Source organism: Cynocephalus volans, chromosome 15, assembly GCF_027409185.1.
Source record: "Cynocephalus volans isolate mCynVol1 chromosome 15, mCynVol1.pri, whole genome shotgun sequence".
NCBI classification, from domain to species: Eukaryota; Metazoa; Chordata; class Mammalia; order Dermoptera; family Cynocephalidae; genus Cynocephalus; species Cynocephalus volans.
In genome coordinates this window covers 24,420,859-24,439,998 of record NC_084474.1, presented here as the reverse complement: position 1 = coordinate 24,439,998, position 19,140 = coordinate 24,420,859, and the positions used below count along the sequence as shown (strand labels likewise).

The 19,140-nt window shown below is 33.4% G+C and overlaps 1 protein-coding gene across 3 annotated transcripts in view; it reads right to left on the bottom strand.

Annotated features, from left to right (window-relative positions):
• The window catches only part of CSPP1 (centrosome and spindle pole associated protein 1), a 109,335-nt gene that overhangs the window by 29,320 nt on the left and 60,875 nt on the right, over positions 1-19,140 (bottom strand). For all 3 annotated transcript variants that reach the window (XM_063079470.1, XM_063079471.1, XM_063079472.1), the window contains 7 exons: positions 15,161-15,313; positions 12,027-12,139; positions 8,584-8,733; positions 8,034-8,180; positions 4,722-4,826; positions 3,268-3,334; positions 2,532-2,649 (listed from right to left, as the gene is read on the bottom strand). In XM_063079470.1, coding sequence (XP_062935540.1) covers positions 2,532-2,649; positions 3,268-3,334; positions 4,722-4,826; positions 8,034-8,180; positions 8,584-8,733; positions 12,027-12,139; positions 15,161-15,313 — 853 coding nt within the window. The remainder of the gene's footprint in view (positions 1-2,531; positions 2,650-3,267; positions 3,335-4,721; positions 4,827-8,033; positions 8,181-8,583; positions 8,734-12,026; positions 12,140-15,160; positions 15,314-19,140) is intronic.

Here is a 19,140-nt window from a genome sequence, read left to right as displayed (position 1 = left end):
GGCTAATAAGTTAGGAATTAGGATTAGATCTTTGCATGAAAGCTGCATCGTTTGTTTTGTGCCTAACATAAAATAGGAACTCAATGGTGTACTGAATTAATTAATGGAGATTCTTTTTGTGAAAAGGTTTGTAAAATTAGAATAAAGAACCAACCCTGACATGTCTCTAAACACAATACATATTAAAAATTAATCCAAAGTGAATTTAACCAATTCTTGCTAAATGATGGTAATACTAACATATGTTTTCTATCTTAAGTTAGACCTTAGAGTTTAAAAGTCCTTTCAAATACACACATTTATTTATTCCTCACTAGAATCTCATGGGACAGAAATTATTAGTATAATTTCCAAGTGAGAAAACTGAGGGACTGCTTGGTTTCTCTCAGTTCACCTGGATTGCCAAAAGAGAACACAGTATCCAATTTATGAATAAAAATAACGAAAATAAAATGTCAATAAACTATCACACTGAATTAAATATGTTAGGAAGAAAGAAAGCTGCAACAGTTAAGGTATTTATAAAATCATAAAAATAAAAACAGAAGAAATATACTACTTTTCAACTATGTAGAAGTGGTTGACCTAACTAGGGGAGAATCATTCACTGAAAATTAACACCTTGAGGGCCCAGCCCGTGGAGCACTCAGAAGAGTGCGGCGCTGGGAGCGCAGCGACGCTCCCGCCGCGGGTTCGGATCCTATATAGGAATGGCCAGTGCACTCACTGGCTGAGTGCTGGTCACGAAAAAGACCAAAAAAAAAAAAATTAACACCTTGAATTAACATTTCATTCTATAGTCAATCTATATCTTGAAATTTCCTCACCTTGTTTACCTAATCAGAACATGCTTAGAGAATGCAAACAAAAATCTAAGCAGAACATAATGAGGCAGGTTAACATGCTATGTTAAAATCCTACCACATATTGGATTAGTCAGAGAACATCAGTATGAACTTAATATATATACGAATAGGTATATATATACAAATAGGAACAATTATAGATATGTTTATATTTACATTTTAGTATACATGCATATATCATCCAGCTCTGTTCACTAAGAGGCCTACAAGCAATTACGCCCAGCAATAAGCACACCCAGTACCCAAAGCCTTGGAGAAATGGTTGATTCTAGGGTGAGGAAGGGGAAATACAAGATGATTCTGAGGCAGCTTATAGTACCAGAAAGTAAGAAAGTGTCTAAACAACAAAAGGATGGGGATGTGTCAAAGGGACCCAGGAGCCAACCTGAAAAAGCTCCCAATTGCCAAAGCTGAAATAATCTGTAAAACAAAATAAACAATGTGGTATCGGATTATAACCCAAAGTCCAAATTAAATATATATTAGATAACAGTAACATAAATAAATAATTGAATAAATAAATGGGAGAAGAGACAAATCTTTCTTACAGAAAAATTCCAAATAATTTATATAGGTAACCCCCTCACCTCCAGGAGATGGAGCTTAATCCTATCTTCTCCTCACTCTTGAGAGTGTGTTAGATTTAGTAATTTGTGATCAGAGAATAGGAACTTCGTAGTGGAGAAAGCTACCAAACACTACTTTAACCAAGTGATGAAGATTAACATCACCAGGGATGTCACGTGTATATCATGGACCCCTGATATGATGGAATGTGCGAATAGCACTCTGTGCTATTCTTTCCCAAAACTCTTAACCCTAGTTGAATCATCAGAAAACATCAGACAAATCTAGTAGACTGGGGGAGAAAGGAAGAGGCAGCACCCTACAGGATATCTGGTCAATACTCCTCCAAACTTTCACAGTCATGAAAAATAAGGAAGGACTGAGAAACTGTCCCAAACCAGAGGAGACTGAGAGACATGACAACTAAATGCAATGTGGAACCTTACACTGGATCCTGGAACAAATCCAAACAGCCTGGAATTTAATTCATAGTAACGTTCCAATGTCAGCTTCTTAGTTGTGACAAATGTACCCAGGTGATGTAAGATGTTAAACAATAGGGAAAACTGGATGAAGGGTGTACAGTAATTCTATGTAATATGCTCGCAACTTTTCTATAATCTAAAATTACCCCCAAACAGAAAGTTGACTGTTAAAAAAAGAAAGGGTGGTAGTTACCAACTATATCTATTTTACAACATACTAAAGGACTGCAATCTGAAGTTTGAAGAATACTGCTTTAGAAAATGTATAAGTCCTTCTGGCAAAAAGTGGTCAGAAATATCTGGTAGCCTGTAAAAGATTTTGCTAGAAAGTAAGTATTTCAGAAGGCATTACGTTACTGAAGGAAAATGTAAAAAACAGTTCTAAAATGTAATTGTCTGTGATTATTCCAATCCTGAAATTTTCCATTCCTATATCATTATTCCCCTCAAGGACTAAATTTCTATTCCTGACTTCGTTGAAGACCAGAAAAGGGAAAGTTAGGAAATTGTAAGTAAGATGAATTAATCCTGTTCCAAAACTATAACATTCCTGGATAGATGACACAAGATAAAAGAATTCAAGAAAAAACAAAAAATGCAATTATAAACTTGCCTTATATGAATTTCATCATCACTGTCCACGTGTAGCAACCGCCCTTGTAGACGCCTCTCCTCACTACGAAGCTGTTTTCTCATTTCTGATAATTCCATAATCACATTTTTTTTCTCCTCTGCAAATTCCCATTGATAAGTAAAAAATAAGATAGGTATAATAACATAAGATTAAACATTAAAACATAACCTGACATCACAAAGTTAAAATGCTCAAACATTTTATGAACGGTATTTTTAATGTTTCATATACATATATACATATATACAGATGATATTTACGAACATTAAGACCCACAAACATATTTTTTGATAACAGAAATTTCAAAAGTTAAGAGACATTCTTGGGAGGGGAGAGTGCAACTATAAAGGGGCAGCACAAGGGATTCCTTTGTAGTGATGGAACAGCTTTGTATCTTGATTGCCACAGTGGTTACAAAAATTATACATGTAAAAATGCATAGAACCACACACCCACACCCGCACACTCACACATATGAAACTGGTGAAATGTGATGAAGTTCTATAGAGCATACCAATGTCAACTTTCTGGCTGTGATAATTGTACTACATAAGATGTTACCACTGGGGGACACTGGGGACACTGGGGGATGCTGGGGGAAGGGTACACAGCACCTCTCTATACTGTTTGTGCAACTTTGAGTGTATAATTATTTCAAAATAAAAAGTTAAAAAAAAGAAATACTCTAGATTATAGGTTTAATAGTTAACTCTACCTTCTGCACGGAGCTGATTTTTCCTGGCAGGTACTGGAGGAGATTGTGCCCTTGACATGGAACTTTCCTGTTTAACAATAATGGCAAAAATATGCTCAGTATGTCTTCCCTACTCAGAAGCTTGAAAAGAGTAATTTTTTTGAAGTACCTATATATAAAGGAAACCAAACTCCACACTATCCTACCTGGAAATCTTACCCTCATCTATACCTATTCTTTCTTCTCTTTGCAATGGAAGGGTCCCTGTCTCTTCCAAAGATAATCCTTCACCTGTACTCTGTATATAAATAAATTCCACCTCCTCCAACAATTATCTTTTCTCCAACCTCTTCCTCTCTCCAAGCACCTTCCTCTCAGACTATGCATAAAAACCTCTCCTTTCTTTAGAAAAATGTCTTACCTCACCCTTCATCACTCACTATCTCCTGTCCATACTCTCCTTCCCCCATAACTAAGCTTCTTTAAAGAGCAGTAAATGCAGTGTTTCTGGGATCTACTTCCTTATTCCCATTCTCTTGACACACAGGGACCGCCTCTGCTTCTACACTCCATCACTCCAGAACACTGCCCTCACCAAAGTCATGAAGTGATCCCCGAGTGACACACTTGGCAGGCATTGGAAGTTATCTCCACAACACTACCTGAGAGAATATTATAAAAGACAAAAGTAGCCATGTAATTCTCCTACTTAAAATATCACAATGAATTCCCAAGCATTATAGACCACAGACGCACTGAATCAGAATCTCAAAGGGTGGGATTCAGGAAGATCCAACACATTTCTTTGCCTGTTCTGGTAATTAGCCTACACTTCTTTGACTGTTCTGGTAATTAGCCTGTCTCAAAGCCACTAGCCTATGGAATGAAGTCAAAGTCCTTAGCACTCACTCCCTACCACACCATGCATAGGTTCTGACCTCTGCCTCCTCTGCTGCCTTAGCACACAAGCATCATCGGGCCAGACCAAACCACAGAAGGTTCGTCATGTGTGCCATGCTGGCTCTCACTGCCTTTCATGACTGTGCACATGCTGGAAGTCCTTCACCCTCCTTCTCTTTATGGCAAATTCCTACTCATTCTTCAAACATCAACTCAAGGATCAACCCTTTTGGAACATTTTCCCTGAGGTTTTCAATGTAGCTCAGGATAAAGTATAAGAGACTTCATTAACATAACTACAGCTAGCTAGAAGAAATATTTTCAAAGAAAGAAACTTTCTGAGCGGCCTAGACAAGAATCACTTGCTAAATCATGGTTTGTCAAAAGAATTAAACTTTAGGGCATCAGTACTATCAGTCACAACTTAAGCAGCAGGCAAATTATTGTAGATATTACCTATATTTCAGATCTAAAAATTTAACCTATCCAAATATGATGAATAAGAAAACCCCATCAATCCTTCCAATCCAAAATAACTGAACTAAGATTAACAAATCAATACAAAAAGTACATACACGAATAAAGGAATTTATGATGCTGTCAACCGAAGGAGGTCTTTGGAGTCTGCTCGCAATTTTGTTTTGAAGAGCAGGAACTACAGGAGAAGGCTGTCTCAAGTGCTGAAAAAATTTAAAAAACGAATATATATACACAACCATGCACACATGAAGGTGCTTCAAAAAGTTCACAGAAAGATTCATATTATCTTTAGTTCTATTTTTCCATGAACTTTCTGAAGTACCCTTGTATATACGCACACGTATATATGTGTGTATATTTATGTATATGTATATTTATGTGTATACACACACATAAATTCACCCCTAATAATTAACAAAATCATCTAAAAAGGTCAGGTTGTTATTTCTTTTACGTAATAAAATCCTTTTTACAAAAAGTTAGAATTTCAGTTACATAAGATCAAATATATTGGTTATGATAAACATAAATTTTAATATCCATATCAAAAAGATATGACTCTCAGAAGGAGAGAACAGAACTGAGGCCACCCAGGGTAGGTAAGGGGGAGAGGGAGGTAGGGTTAGCAAGAAATTGGTAAAGGGCCACAAAAAATGATTACATTGTATAACACTTAATATACTATTTATCCTGATGTGAGTTCACGTGCTGCACACAGGTATTGGTATTTAACATTGTACCCCACAGATATGTACAATTAATTATGTTTCCATTTTTAAAGAATGATTTTCTAATAAAAAAAAAATATGACTCTCAGATTAGGATAAAAAAATCAACAAACCTAAATAAAGCAACAGAATACCAAATGTTAGAAAAGAAACAAAGACACAGCTGAAGTAAAAAATTGACTGAAAAATAAAAAGGCAATAGGACAATCCAAAAAAACTAACAAACAAAATCCCTTTTCTGGAAAATAATACCTCTAAAATCTAGATCCCCTGTCACGAAGGGCATCACAGATGAGAAAATTTTCCAGAGCATGGTAGGATTCTATGTCTCCATAACAAAATAAAATGGGATCTCAGTTTACAATGTATTAAAGCTAACAGTCCCCAACTTCACATTAAAATCAAAATACTGAAGGCATAAAAATGCCGAACAAATTGCAATTAAAAAAACAAAACAAAACAAAAAAAGCAGACCAGAATATATGTGTGGACATTAAGCTCTTCATTTTGCAAGGTAGCAAAATCATATATTAGTTTCACTGCTGAACCTTTAATAAAATCAGAAATATATGTGAGGGAACTTTTTTTTAAAACCTCTAGGTGACCACAAGCAGACTTATGAAGGCAATACAAACCTTCTAAAGCATGGTAGAGAATGAATCAGACAAACACATAGCTCATATAACAAGAAAACAAATAACTATCAAGAAAGCAAAACCAAATGAAAAAAATTAGAAATTCAGTTAATACAATCAAATATATTGGTTATGATAAACTTAAATGGACTTAGAAATCCCTGTTCAAAAGATTCTAACTATACGATTAGGATAAAAAAATTCAACAAACTAAATATACAGGCTAACTAAAAAATAAAATATGGTGACATGAAGGCAAAAACTAAAACAGCAGACAAAAAAGATATATCAGGCATACATATATAAATTTTAAAAATGACAACTAGCCATGTTAATTTCACAACTGAGAGCAAAATGCATTAAATGGGATCAAGTTAATTTAAAACTTTATGGTATTTTACAATTAAACTATAACAGTTATAAAATTATATATTTCTAAGAAACAGTAATTCTTTAAGCATAGTAAGAAATTGCCAGAAACACACTTGTGGGAATCTAACAAACTCTCTTTCATTCTAAATTGATGAATTTTGCAATAAAAAATTCTCTGTACTTTCCATTCAATTTTGATGTGAACCTAAAACTGCTCTAAAATATATATATATATACACACATATATACATACATATATATATACACATATATACATACATATATATATATGTATATATATATATATATTTTTTTTTTGCATCTGGCCAGTACAGGGATCCAAACCTGTGACCTTGGTGTTATAAGGTTGCACTCTAAAAAATAAATTTTATTAATTAAAAAAAATAATATGACACTCAAATAATATATTTTAAGAGGCTGAACAACTGTATATCAAACTTTTATCCTAAGAATGAAGACTATTGCCTCATACTCCTAGAACACTAAAAATAACACAAAGAAAAAATATAGATCTAACTTATAAATTCTCTTTTAAACAATCTTTCAGCAAATTCTAATTGTGAATACTTATCATTTCTATCACCATAAAACCCTGGGATAAGACATCAAATAGCATATTTCAGCCAATCAGAAATGGTTCATGTTATATGTAGTAGGTTACATATCGAACAGTATACCAAGGCACATCATAAATACACCAGAGGAACCCACCAGTTAAAAGAAATCTTTTTGTGAATCCTGCTTAGAGGAAATAATGTTTGCATTAAATACAAATTTCTGAAAACAATTTTCTTACACTAAATTGGGCTATGTAGAAGACATACAAAGTTTTCAAAGTGGGGCCTCCAGGCCAGCTCCATCCAAACCCCTAAGGATACCTGTAAAACACAGATTCCTGTACCTCCTCAGACTTAGTAAATCAGATCTCAGACTTAGTAAATCAGATAACTTGCCAGTGAGAACCCAGGGACTTGCATTTCTAACAAGCCCTCAATGATACTTCTGTATACAAAATATTAAACGTACCTGTGAAATATGAGCAAGGGTGTGAACTGGGTCCTCATAAGGGTCAACTAGCTTTCTATAGAGGAAACCTATAATAACTTTGATTCATGCACCTAACCCTGAATATCAACCCTTTATCTCAGAGACATGGACTTCAAAACCATGTCAGTTTCTTTTTAAATTACCAATCCATTGTGAACAATTGTGTAAAAGAGAGTAAGAATGAATCACTACATGAAAAAAACATTTTTAAAGGCATATAAAATTCAAGCCCAAGCTTTTTATTAGTAAATTGAACAGACATTAAGTTAGTTTGACAAGTTGCTATAAATGTTTCCAAACTCTCAATTTCTGTATTTGGTCTTGTTATAAACCACAACAGTTCGCAGGGTGCTGGTCCTTAGACTCTTAGACTCACTGCAGACTATGGGAATGAGACTAAGAATGGCTAAGGTAAGTAAATCCATTACATTCGCTGGGCAGAAAATACCAACAAAGCAGAGTGACAGCATCTCACATAGGAAGCTCAGTACATTGCACCCAGACTAAGCAACAAGAGGGAACAAAAGTACATCCTCCTCCACAACTCTCACAGTGAAAGCGGGTTAATCTAAGGGTTTGATTGACATTTTTGTCTGAAACTTACCTTTGTTTCTTCCCCAATGATATTTTCTCTTTCATAGTAGTGCTGAAGTTGCAGGTTATGTTTTTCTTCTTCTTCTTTCTTCTTTCTTTCTGCTTCTTTTCGTCTTTCTTCAGCTAACCGAATAAGCTCTTCATTTTTTAGCCTTTGCTTTAAAATAAGAAAAACATACACTCCATATATAAATTCTAAAGTATACTTAAAAATTTGCTGCCTTGTTTGTCTGCTATAAAGAGATAAAATATAAGACACAGATATGGATGTTCTTTAACATTAAAAATCTGCTTTACAATAAAATATTAGGCATCTTTCATAATATCCTCAGTCAGCCTATAACTATTTTTTGGTTAAAAAAATTATCATTTATCTCTTTTCTAAAATTAGTCTCTCATCTTAATAAAATAATATCCAATAAATAAACACTGATATTTTCTAAATGTACTCCAAGAGCATTCTTCTTTATAAGTAATAAATATGGAGGTTTTTTTAAACTCAAAATAAGGATTTCATTTTCAGACTAAGTAGTAATACAGAGTAGAGGGAAAAAATGCACCTCCTCTTCTTTCTCCCTTTTTTTTTCCTGTTCTTCTTCATATTCTTGCTGAATTCGTGCCCTCTGTTCTGCAAGCCGTCTTTCTTCTTTTTCTTCTGCAATTCTCAGTCTTTCTCGCTCTGCTTCTTCTCTTTGTTTCTTCTCCTCAATCTAAAGAATTAAACCTAGTTATTTTGTAAAATTACTGAAAAGTTCGAATACTATTTATTTTTTCCTATAAATTCAACATCTGTGCCCTCTTTTTGCAAGTTCCTAAATTTTTCAGTTTACTATATTTTAGGAAGGCTACAGGATATACTGTTAAAAAACTATGAGATAAATTCCAGCTCAACCAAATACTTACAAACTGTGTGACCTTAAGAAACTCCCCTGATCTCAGTTTTCTCAGTTTCAGGTAAAGAGAGTTATTAATCTCTACATCTTAAAGGAGTGCTCAAAGAATTGAACTGAAACATTGTTATAAAGAACATAAAAGTTCCTCTGATACAGAAAGTACTCAGTAAATAATTCATGATTATATTACTTTATAATGATTGATACTATTATATTTCAAAGTTCTTGGACTTGATTAGTATTCTGAAACAATGAAATTAATATTTTAGTATTCAATCATTTTTTATGCACGAATTCACTTCCCCAAAACACCCTTTCTTCTTTCCTATCTTCTGGCAGGTTAATGGAGAAAGAACTAAAACTATTAGGTAGAAGAGGATTTAGGTCACAAGGATGCATAATTAAGTTTCATCTTTAATGCTTCCTGGAGCCTGTACTGTTGAGGAGTACTCTGGGGGAAATATTCTAAGGCAGAGTCTAAGATCTGAAGGGAAGAGGGCCCTAAGAGATAGTCTACATCCTCCATGAATAAGGCAGGGAAGAATGGCAACATGAATACCAGGTATTCATGACTCTGGTTAAAGATTATCAATAGATTTCAGTTACCCTTAGGTATGGATTATGACTATTCATATATTGTTATTTTCTTGTCTCAATTTCTTCTAGCTTCAAGGTTGGTCTATCTAATGCTGTCAGTTTTTTGATCTATAAGAACTTTAATCTTCTCACATGTCCCATGATTTTATATAATAGGGCTTTTTCCAATAATTCTTTCTCACAACACTATTAAATATGCATAAGTCAAATGTTTAGTACTAAGCAGCATGCATGCAATCACTTCTTCAAGTACAAAATACCTAGAGAAAACATCATTTATGATCCAAGAAACCTCAGTTCTTCTTTCTTCCTACTGCATGAAGAAAAAAAAATCACACTCACGGGGTCACTTCTCCATCAAAATCAAATAATGCCAGTTTGTGAACCATTAATGGACCACCCACCTAATGAATCCACAGCTTAATGCCAACAGGAATGCTAGACAGTAGTACAACAGAAAGAGGAGAGCTATCCTCTAGGTAATGCTTTTCAAATTTATAATACAAAAATGCTTCAGGGGTCCTGCAAATATTTTATTAAATTTGTTCATTGTTTTTTAAGCTTTAATTAAAAACATAAAGCACTCGCAAGGGTTATTTACCAAATTTTAACAGCAGGAAGACTTCTGATGCATTAACTTGAGCTACCAGTATACTGATTTGTGCCAACCTCAAGCTAAGCTTCTCTCACCCTCTTTGTGCACAGATTTTAACACTGTATAACATTTGTTTTAACAATTAAGTTTTAGATACCTCTTGACTGAAATTATATTGTTATAGTCATAATAAATACTATTGAGCTATTTTACATTTTCATGGAATTCTGTGTTAGATTTTGTTTGGGTCAGGGCGAGATTTTAAGAGGCTGATAAAAGAAAAATTTCAAAACCACCTTTGAAAGCAATTCATTTACTGAGGGCTTACAGGGTGGGAAAAATGCAGACTGAAATTAATATAGTCAAAGCTTCCCCTATTACCAGTAGCTTTTTTTTCAGAGGGAAAGGCTTCCTAGAGATACTTATAAATATGAGCATGGTACTTGAATTCAGGAGACTTGGGTTCAAAACTGGCTTCACAATTTGTTAGCTCTGCCACCATGGCAAGCTGTTAGTCTGTGTTTTAGTTGCATGTCATAAAATAGAGATCATAATTCCTTCCTCAGAGAATTTTGAGGTTTGTTGAGATACTATACGTAAAAGTATTAAGCCTATACAATTGTAAGGTTTTTTTGGGGATGGGAGGGAGTCTAAATTCTACCTTAGACCACAGTAAGACTTGCTAAGTATAACAGGAGCTACTTAAATTTTGACTTACTGTCATTATAGACCATATAACACAGAGTCCTTCAAGTTTAACAGATGACTCTGTACCCTCAACCTGCTACCACCTGACTTGAGTGGCCAATACCCTTCAGACCTCTGATGCCACTCTCTCACATTCAACATTTATATTCTTTCTGTCAATCCTTACAAAGGCCCTTCCATCCATTTCCACTGACACCACTCTCGTAAATACCTCTAGATTCCAGCCTTTTCAATCCTCCATGAATATATCCTAAAGATTAATGCAAGAGCAATCACCCTTAAAGACTACATCCAGTATATCACTGCCTTATTTAAGAGTCCACAATAATGAGGATTAGACAGAAGATGACATGTTGGAATAAATCTGTTTAAGAGGTTAGGATTAGACAGGACTGCCTTAAATGTCAGGCTAAGGCGTCTAGACTTTTTCTGTAGACAAAGAAAAGCTACTACCAGGTTTTAAGTAAAGAAGAATACCACGTGAAAAGTTATATCAAAAGAAGATTAGCCAGGCCACAGGATTAGTCTGACATTGGGATGTAAGTGTGGGTATGGAGGGGAGAGAGGTAAGGAAATAAGAAAATGTGAGTCCCTCACAGGCAAGTATCTCATTCACCTCTGACTCCAGGGTGGACATAGTGTGGGGAGTTCAATAAGTCTGTTTGCTTAATGAACACTGGATACTCAAGTGTCTTCCTCTGGGAATAGTTTGGGTATTTCTACTATTGTAAATGCTACTTGCTTATAATACATAAATAGGGCAAATAACTGCAAAATGTGATTATCTTACATCTAATTTTTATTTATTTATAATCTCTAGTAATGAGTCAAGAATATCAAATCATTCGGAAAAAAGCTACTGATTTTCTACTAATGTATAAATATCTAGAAACACTCATTCTATGCCTAACAGGTGAATATTTCAGTAAGTATTTCAGTTTTAGAAATCTCAGCATTCTTTGATTAACAATTAGTGATTTAATACAATTTAGAAAAGATTAAGTCAACTACTATACTTGTCTCCTTATTTCCTTTTTCAGATATAACTGAAATAACAATATAATTTTAGGACTACTTATATATGATATAAGTTAGATATTTTAGAAAACTGCATGGCACTTTAGAATTTATCTTATGGCTAAAATCTTGCAAACTTAATTTATTAAAATTCTTATGAAACTTTAAAACTATGATCAAATAAGCATTTCACCTGGAAACGAAGAAAATTCTTGTATAATTCTTGCTGTTTAATTTGAAGTTCAGTTGGAGGCTCACCAAATATATTTCCCCGAGCAAAAGGAGAGCTCTGTGTTTGAATACGACCTTAAAGAGACATTTTGCAACAACATACCATTAGCCAATGTTTGGAAAATATAAAGGTTAAAGAATGAAGAGTTTGCTAATAAATTCATATTTTGAAAAACTGTGCTAAATACAGAAGTCCAGAGGTTAAAGTCAGAAGAGGAATGCTGAGATTTAGAATCTAAGATAAAATGTAGCAAGAGAAAGAAAAATGGTAAGACTAAAATAAAATTAACAGTTGAAAAATCATACTATCATGTCTGAAAGACACTCAGGAAACTTAAAAGCAAATAGCCTAAACAACTCTCATTGCAGCAAAGGCTTTGAAGTAGAATTTACAGTGAGAAAAAAGTACATATTTAAATTCTTAAGTATGTGAATATTCTTTAAGAATACTGTTTCATTGCATATTAAAATCTATTATATATACATATGTATTAAATACATATTCTGATTTTCCTAAAATTGTTTTTAAAAATCAATAACTCCAAAATCTTCCCTTCCATAGTTTAAAAATTAGAAAAGTCAGCTATAAAAACATTTTTAACAAATTAGAATAGTCTTAATCATTGTAGCAGTTTTACTTTAAAAACTATCAAATCAATGGGATATAAACATGAACAATAAAAAATATTTTATTATATATCACTGATAAATAGTATTATATATCTTTGGAAAGGAAAAAAATTATTTCATAAAAGCAATTTGATAAACAATTATACCCCCCTAGGAGTGTTTTTGAATGCAGACAGAAAAAAATGGCATTTAATTTTAAGCCTCACATAACTTCTTATATTATTTTGAGTTTCTGACTCATTCTTTACACCATCACTCTAAAGCATGGCTTTCTTTCACTCATGTAGTTTTGTGTAGGCAGATTATTTTGTAGTTTAGCTGCCATTCAGGTCTATTTTGCCTTTGTAGTTAAATTTATTCATGTTTATTTGAACAGATCAGCAGAAAGCCAAATCAACACTTAAACAATATGAATACATTTTTTCACTAGAACATTTTCCTACTGAAAACAAACTAAATATACACCTTGAAGGTGCTTTTAAATCTTGTGCATTGGTGAAAAAGCCATTTAGCGAAACAAAATTGAGTGTTAGTTTAACCTTGATAATCACTCATATTCTAAACCTTTGGGATAGTTAGAGAATAAATATTAGAGGTAAACAAGTACTTTTAAAAATAAATAAACTATAAAAATAAAACAACAGGGAAACACTTGTTCTATACAAAGAAAACAGAAATGTATCTAGGCATCATAAAAAGCCAAAAAATAACTTAAGCCAAATTGTTATTGGACTTCATAAACAGTAGTTCATCTACAAACCCATAATATACACAAACACATATATACACTCACACACTCATACACAAATATACGGCACAAATTAGGTGGCTTTGGTTAGTTTCTTGCATTCATAAAATTTATTTTAGGTTAATTCTTAGGGAACGAAAGTCTAAGGGTATTTGAAATGTTAAACATTTCATGATTTTTTTAATGATTTCTTGAAATAGAGCATTCTGACACCACCACCAGCACAAAAACCTGGCAGTGGTACAAAAAGAGACAAATTTTGCTCTGCATATTTAATCATCAGGCTTATGCTCTTGGGAAGGGGTCACAGAAACTGTTGATTTTTCCACTGTTTTTGCTTTGTGAGTAGAGCTAGATACCTAAGAGTGTTATTACTGCAATACAGAAAGGTCTAGGCTGCAACTGGACTACAAACAATACTGAGTATGGAAGAAAAGGGTAGAGAAGCGATCTATAGCCCTGAGATCTCAATACTGATTACTAGAAGCAGCAGCAAACGAAAAAGAGCAAAATAATGATAATCAGAACGAAGCCAGAATTCTCTCTTAGCAGCAATAATATAAAACGTATTTTGATACTCCTACTACACATTGAATTAGTACAGATTAAGAAAGCCAATAATTTCATCAAAATCAAAGGTTCCAATTTCAGTGCTCCAAAAACCAAAACTGGATTTACTGGGTAAAAATCAAAGTAAGAAAGTATTTTCTCATAATTAGAGATCAAACAGCGGAAGAAGCTGCCCACAGAACAGCAAACAATCCATCTCCTGAAGTGTTCAAAAAGACTGCAGATTAGTGCTACCATCAAAGGCTTGAAAAATGCAGGGCTAGTGACTCTAATCAGAGCTCCCCGTTTAACCTATCTGTTTAGCCAACAGGGCTTAAAAAAATAATAATAAAGACTGCATGATCAGTCAGGAGTATTTTAGAACTTCTTAATGTAAAGTTCCTTTCTAATCTAAATCAAAACTTCTGTGAAAGTACAAAAGCAGAATTTTAGTAAATAAATGGTTACTTTTATGGGAATCAAAATATAGTACAAGGTGGTGTATTCTTAAACTTCCTTTGATTTTTAAATATATGAATGTAACACACTTCATATATACTTGATAAAGACAGATGATGACAGATTTTCCTGGCAAGTCATAAAAAAAAGATATTGAATAATTTTAACTTATAGAACCTTTAATTAAATGATGTTAATAGCAAATCAAAGATATTTGGTTAGGAAAGATAGATGTGACCAGATATCAAACTTTTAATTATTTCACTTCTTGGTTCACCATGGTTGTATAAAGGAGAGTAAATGATTACTAAAATAAGCAAAAAATGATTTTTCTCCCACGATTTATCATACCACACCTGATACCTTTTCACTAATTCAAACAGTTATGGGTATATTGTGTATGTGCAAAAAGAGTATTTCACTTTAGGAAATATCTCTCAACTAGCAAAATAAAAATGTTAGCAGCAGTTAAAGTATACATAGCAAATTACAAAGCTGAGAAGAAATACACAGTATTAAGAAGCAACCTTTCCCTATTCACTTGTTTCAAAATAACTATGAAAAGATATTGTAAATAGCATAAATAATGTGTTATGCTTCCTCAATCAGAATAACCAAATTCTCAAAATCACAATAAGAACTTTGTCAAAGAACAGAAATGTTAACTGAACAACTTTAGAAATGTAAAAAAATAGAATGTGATTAAAAACCTGAGTTTTTATTTGCAGAATCTTCTAGGTTCTCAGCATTTGAAGTTGCTAAATTTTGGTCTAGAGATACAACAGCCCTTTTATCTTCATGAGTTCTTGCATCTGGGTTATGGTAGGCATCTATATTTTGTCTGTGCATCCTATTCAAATCAGCTGAGGGAAAAATAAGCCATTTATTTCAATAAACACGTTTATATAACTGGTATGCTTAATACATTTTCTTAAAATAGGGAATCAAGAGAGAAACATAGGACAGAGCTGGGAATAATTCAATGATATGTTGGTGCCCTGAAAATGGAAACAAAATTATGAAAACTTGTTAAGATTTTCAAAAAATAACCCTGCAAAATAAACCAAAATTAATAGAAAAATTAAGGTTACATAAATTTTTGACAATCCATAAAAACCATATTACCAATGTTACTTCGGAACTTGAATTTTTTTTAAACATAGAACAGACATAGCAACAATTCAAAACAAGTCATAGCGAAATTTACCCAACATTATCAGCTCTCCTAGTGAAAACACATAATCATGTACAGTGGAGTTATAAAACATATCCACAAATTCTTTGACAATCCTCCCTCAAAAGGTGAAGCTTAATTACATTCCCCTTCAGTGTGGTCCAGACACAGTAACTCACTTCTTCTGAGGATACTGCAGAAATGATGGTATATAAAATCCAAGTCTACTTCATAAAAGACATGGTTTCCACCTTGCTTGATCTATGTAGCATTTACTCCAAAAAAAGCCAAATGTCATATCATAAGAACACTGAAAGAGTCCAAATGAAGGAGATGCCCAAATGACAAGGAACTGAGGCCGCCTGAATCAGGTAAGGGAGCCATATTGGAAATGGATCCTCCAGTCCCTATCAAGCCTTCGGGTGACTGTAATCCTTGGACTACAACCTCATGACAGACCCTGAAGCTAAACCACCAAGCTAAACCATTCACAAATTACTGACCCACAGAACTACAAGATAATAAATGTTTATTATTTTTAAATGCAAGTTTTGGGGTAATTTATCACACAGGGATAAATATCTAATATACATGGCAAAAATCTCGGCAGCTAGAAATGGGTCAACCAGTCAGTCTCAAAAACAGACCAAATGATTGTAGAACTCAAAATCTTTAACAAAATAAAATGCAGTTCTTCTTTACAAAAAATCCAGGACAGTATAGAAGCAGTGAAAGTAAACTAAACCTGGATATAAGAAGTACTTATCAGGAAGCCTGTTATGTTCAAGGATATATTTTGAACATGAATCACACTTAGAATACCAGACAGAACAGAGCAAACATGTGAATAGTACAAAAGAGAATGGGAGCTCAGAATCAGGAAAGTTCACATCTTGTTAAAACAATTATGGCAGCTTGGACTTGGAAAATGAATAGGAGCTTCACAGGTGAAGATGAGTGGGAAAGCATAATAAAGAAATAGAACGATGTGAGGAAATGCTCCAAGGGGGTAAAACATGAAGAGTGTTCTGGCAACATTAAAGTGGTCCAGCTTTACTAGAGCACAAATTACACGTAAAAGAGCAATGACAGACAAGATAGGAAACTGCAGACTGGATGCCTATTCTGGAATATCCTAAAACACATCCTGATAGTTCCCAGTTTTGTTCTGTAGATGGTAATGGAAACAATGTGAGTCCATTTTGTGCTGTTATAACAGAATACCACAGACTGAGTAATTTACAACGAACAGAAATTTACTGGCTCACAATTCTAGAGGCTGGGGAGTCCAATATCAAGGTGCCAGCATCTGTGAGGGCATTCTTGCTGCATCACCATGTGGCAGAAGGCAAGAGGGCGAGACAAAGAGACTGAGAAAGAACATGCAAGCGCACAAGAGGGAGCCAAACTCCACCTTTTATAAGGCACAAATCCCACCCATGAGAATGGAGCCCTCATGACTAATCACGTCTTTAAAGGTCCCACTACTTAATACTGTTACAATGGCAATTAAATTTCAACATGAGTTTTAGAGAGGACAAACATTCAAACCATAGCAATTAGTAGTAATGGTAATAATATTTAATGTTCACCATTTTTATATACTATACAATAACTTATATGACGATACTATTATTTTTAACCCAGTATTATAAATGAGAAAAATTAAACTAAATTAATTAAAGATCACAAGTCTATAAATGGCAGAGCAAGGATATGAACTTGGGCAGTGAGACACCAGAGTCTTTAATGATTTTTAAGTATGGAATAAACATAATTGGTTAGATTTTTGATGTATGTTATGGCTTGGATATGAAAAACAAAGGAGGACAATGAAGAAGTAATGAAGAAATGGAAAAAAAAAAAAAAAAAAAACAGCCCAGGCGAACATAATAAATTTCAATTATGGTGGTAGTACAAATTAAAATGAAGAGAATTCAAGAAACAATAAAGAGGCAGAATCCATATATTAGGCTTATTAACTGACTAGATATGGGGAATCAAAAGGACCCTGCAACTTTTAGTTTGAATGATCAGCAGCATTACGATGCCTTTAACAGAAAAAGGCAAATAAAGACTTAAGTTTGATATTGCACGTTAAGTATAAATACTCCACCAAACATCAGTGCAGAAATGCAGAAGACATGTTCGAAATGAGGTGAAAAGTTTTAAAAGTGGTCAAGGGCACAGAAAGAAATCTGAAGATCATCCATAGAAAAGATCTAAGAAGTAACACAAGAGTAGAAGAGATGAGGTGGGAAAGAATGAATATAGGAATGAGAGTATACATGTATATACAGAGATCACAGACTCTAAGATGAGTAAAAATCTACCTGGTGGTACATAAAAGAAATCTGACAAACTTAAAAATCATAAAAAGTATATTCTCTGAACAAAACAGAATACAAACTAGAATTGAATAAAAGAAAGCTCTCTGGAAAATCTCCTCAATATTAAGAAAATTTTTAAATCCACTTCTAAATAACTGATGGGTCAAAGAAAAGTCACTAGGGAAGTTGAATTAAATGAAAGTAAAAAACGACATATCAAAATTTGTAAAATATCACTAAAGCAGTACTCAGAGGAAAATTTACAGCATACTTAAATGCACAGAAAATAAATAGGATCACAAATCATAATCTAAGCTTCCACAGTAAGAAATTAGAAAAAAAAGAGAGAAAACTAAGCTAAAGCAAACTAAAGAAGAAAATAACAACAAGCAGAAATCAATGAAACAGAAAGAGAAGAACAGTAGAGAAAAATCAATGAAAACAAAAGCTGGTTCCATGAAAAGATCAGTAAAACTGATAAACTTCCAGCCAGAATGATTAAGAAAAAATGAGAGAACATAAAAATTACAAATATCAGAAATGAATGACAAGCCATCACTATAGATCCTACAGACCTTAGATGAATAAGAAAGAAATAGTATAAACAACTTTATGCCAATAAATTCAAAAACTTAAATGGATAAATTCCTTAAATGATTCAAACCACCAAAACTTACACAAGAAATAGATAAACTGAGTACCTCTTTATGTATTAAAGAAATTGAATTCATAGTATAAAACCTTTCCAAAAAGAAAATTCCCAGCCCTAATAACTTCACTGGTGAATTCTACCAATAGTAGAAGAAACACTTCCCAACTCATGTTATGAGGCCAGCATTACCCTGACCACCAAAACCAGACAATGTCATTATAAGGAAATAAAAACAGACAAATATCTCTCATATGCCTAGATGCAAAAATTCTTTACAAAATAGTAGCAAATCGAATTCTACAAAATGTAAAAGACAATACTGCATGACTAAATATGGTCGAACATTCGATAATCAATGTAATTCACCATAAGTCAGAAGGGCAAAAAGACCAGATTATCCTCTCAATAGCTTCAGAAAAGCACCTCAGAAAATTCAACACACATTTATGATGAAAACTCTGAGCAAACTAGCAATAGGAGAGAGCTTCTTTGATGTAATATTTAAAAAAAAAATAATAAAATCTATGAAAAGCT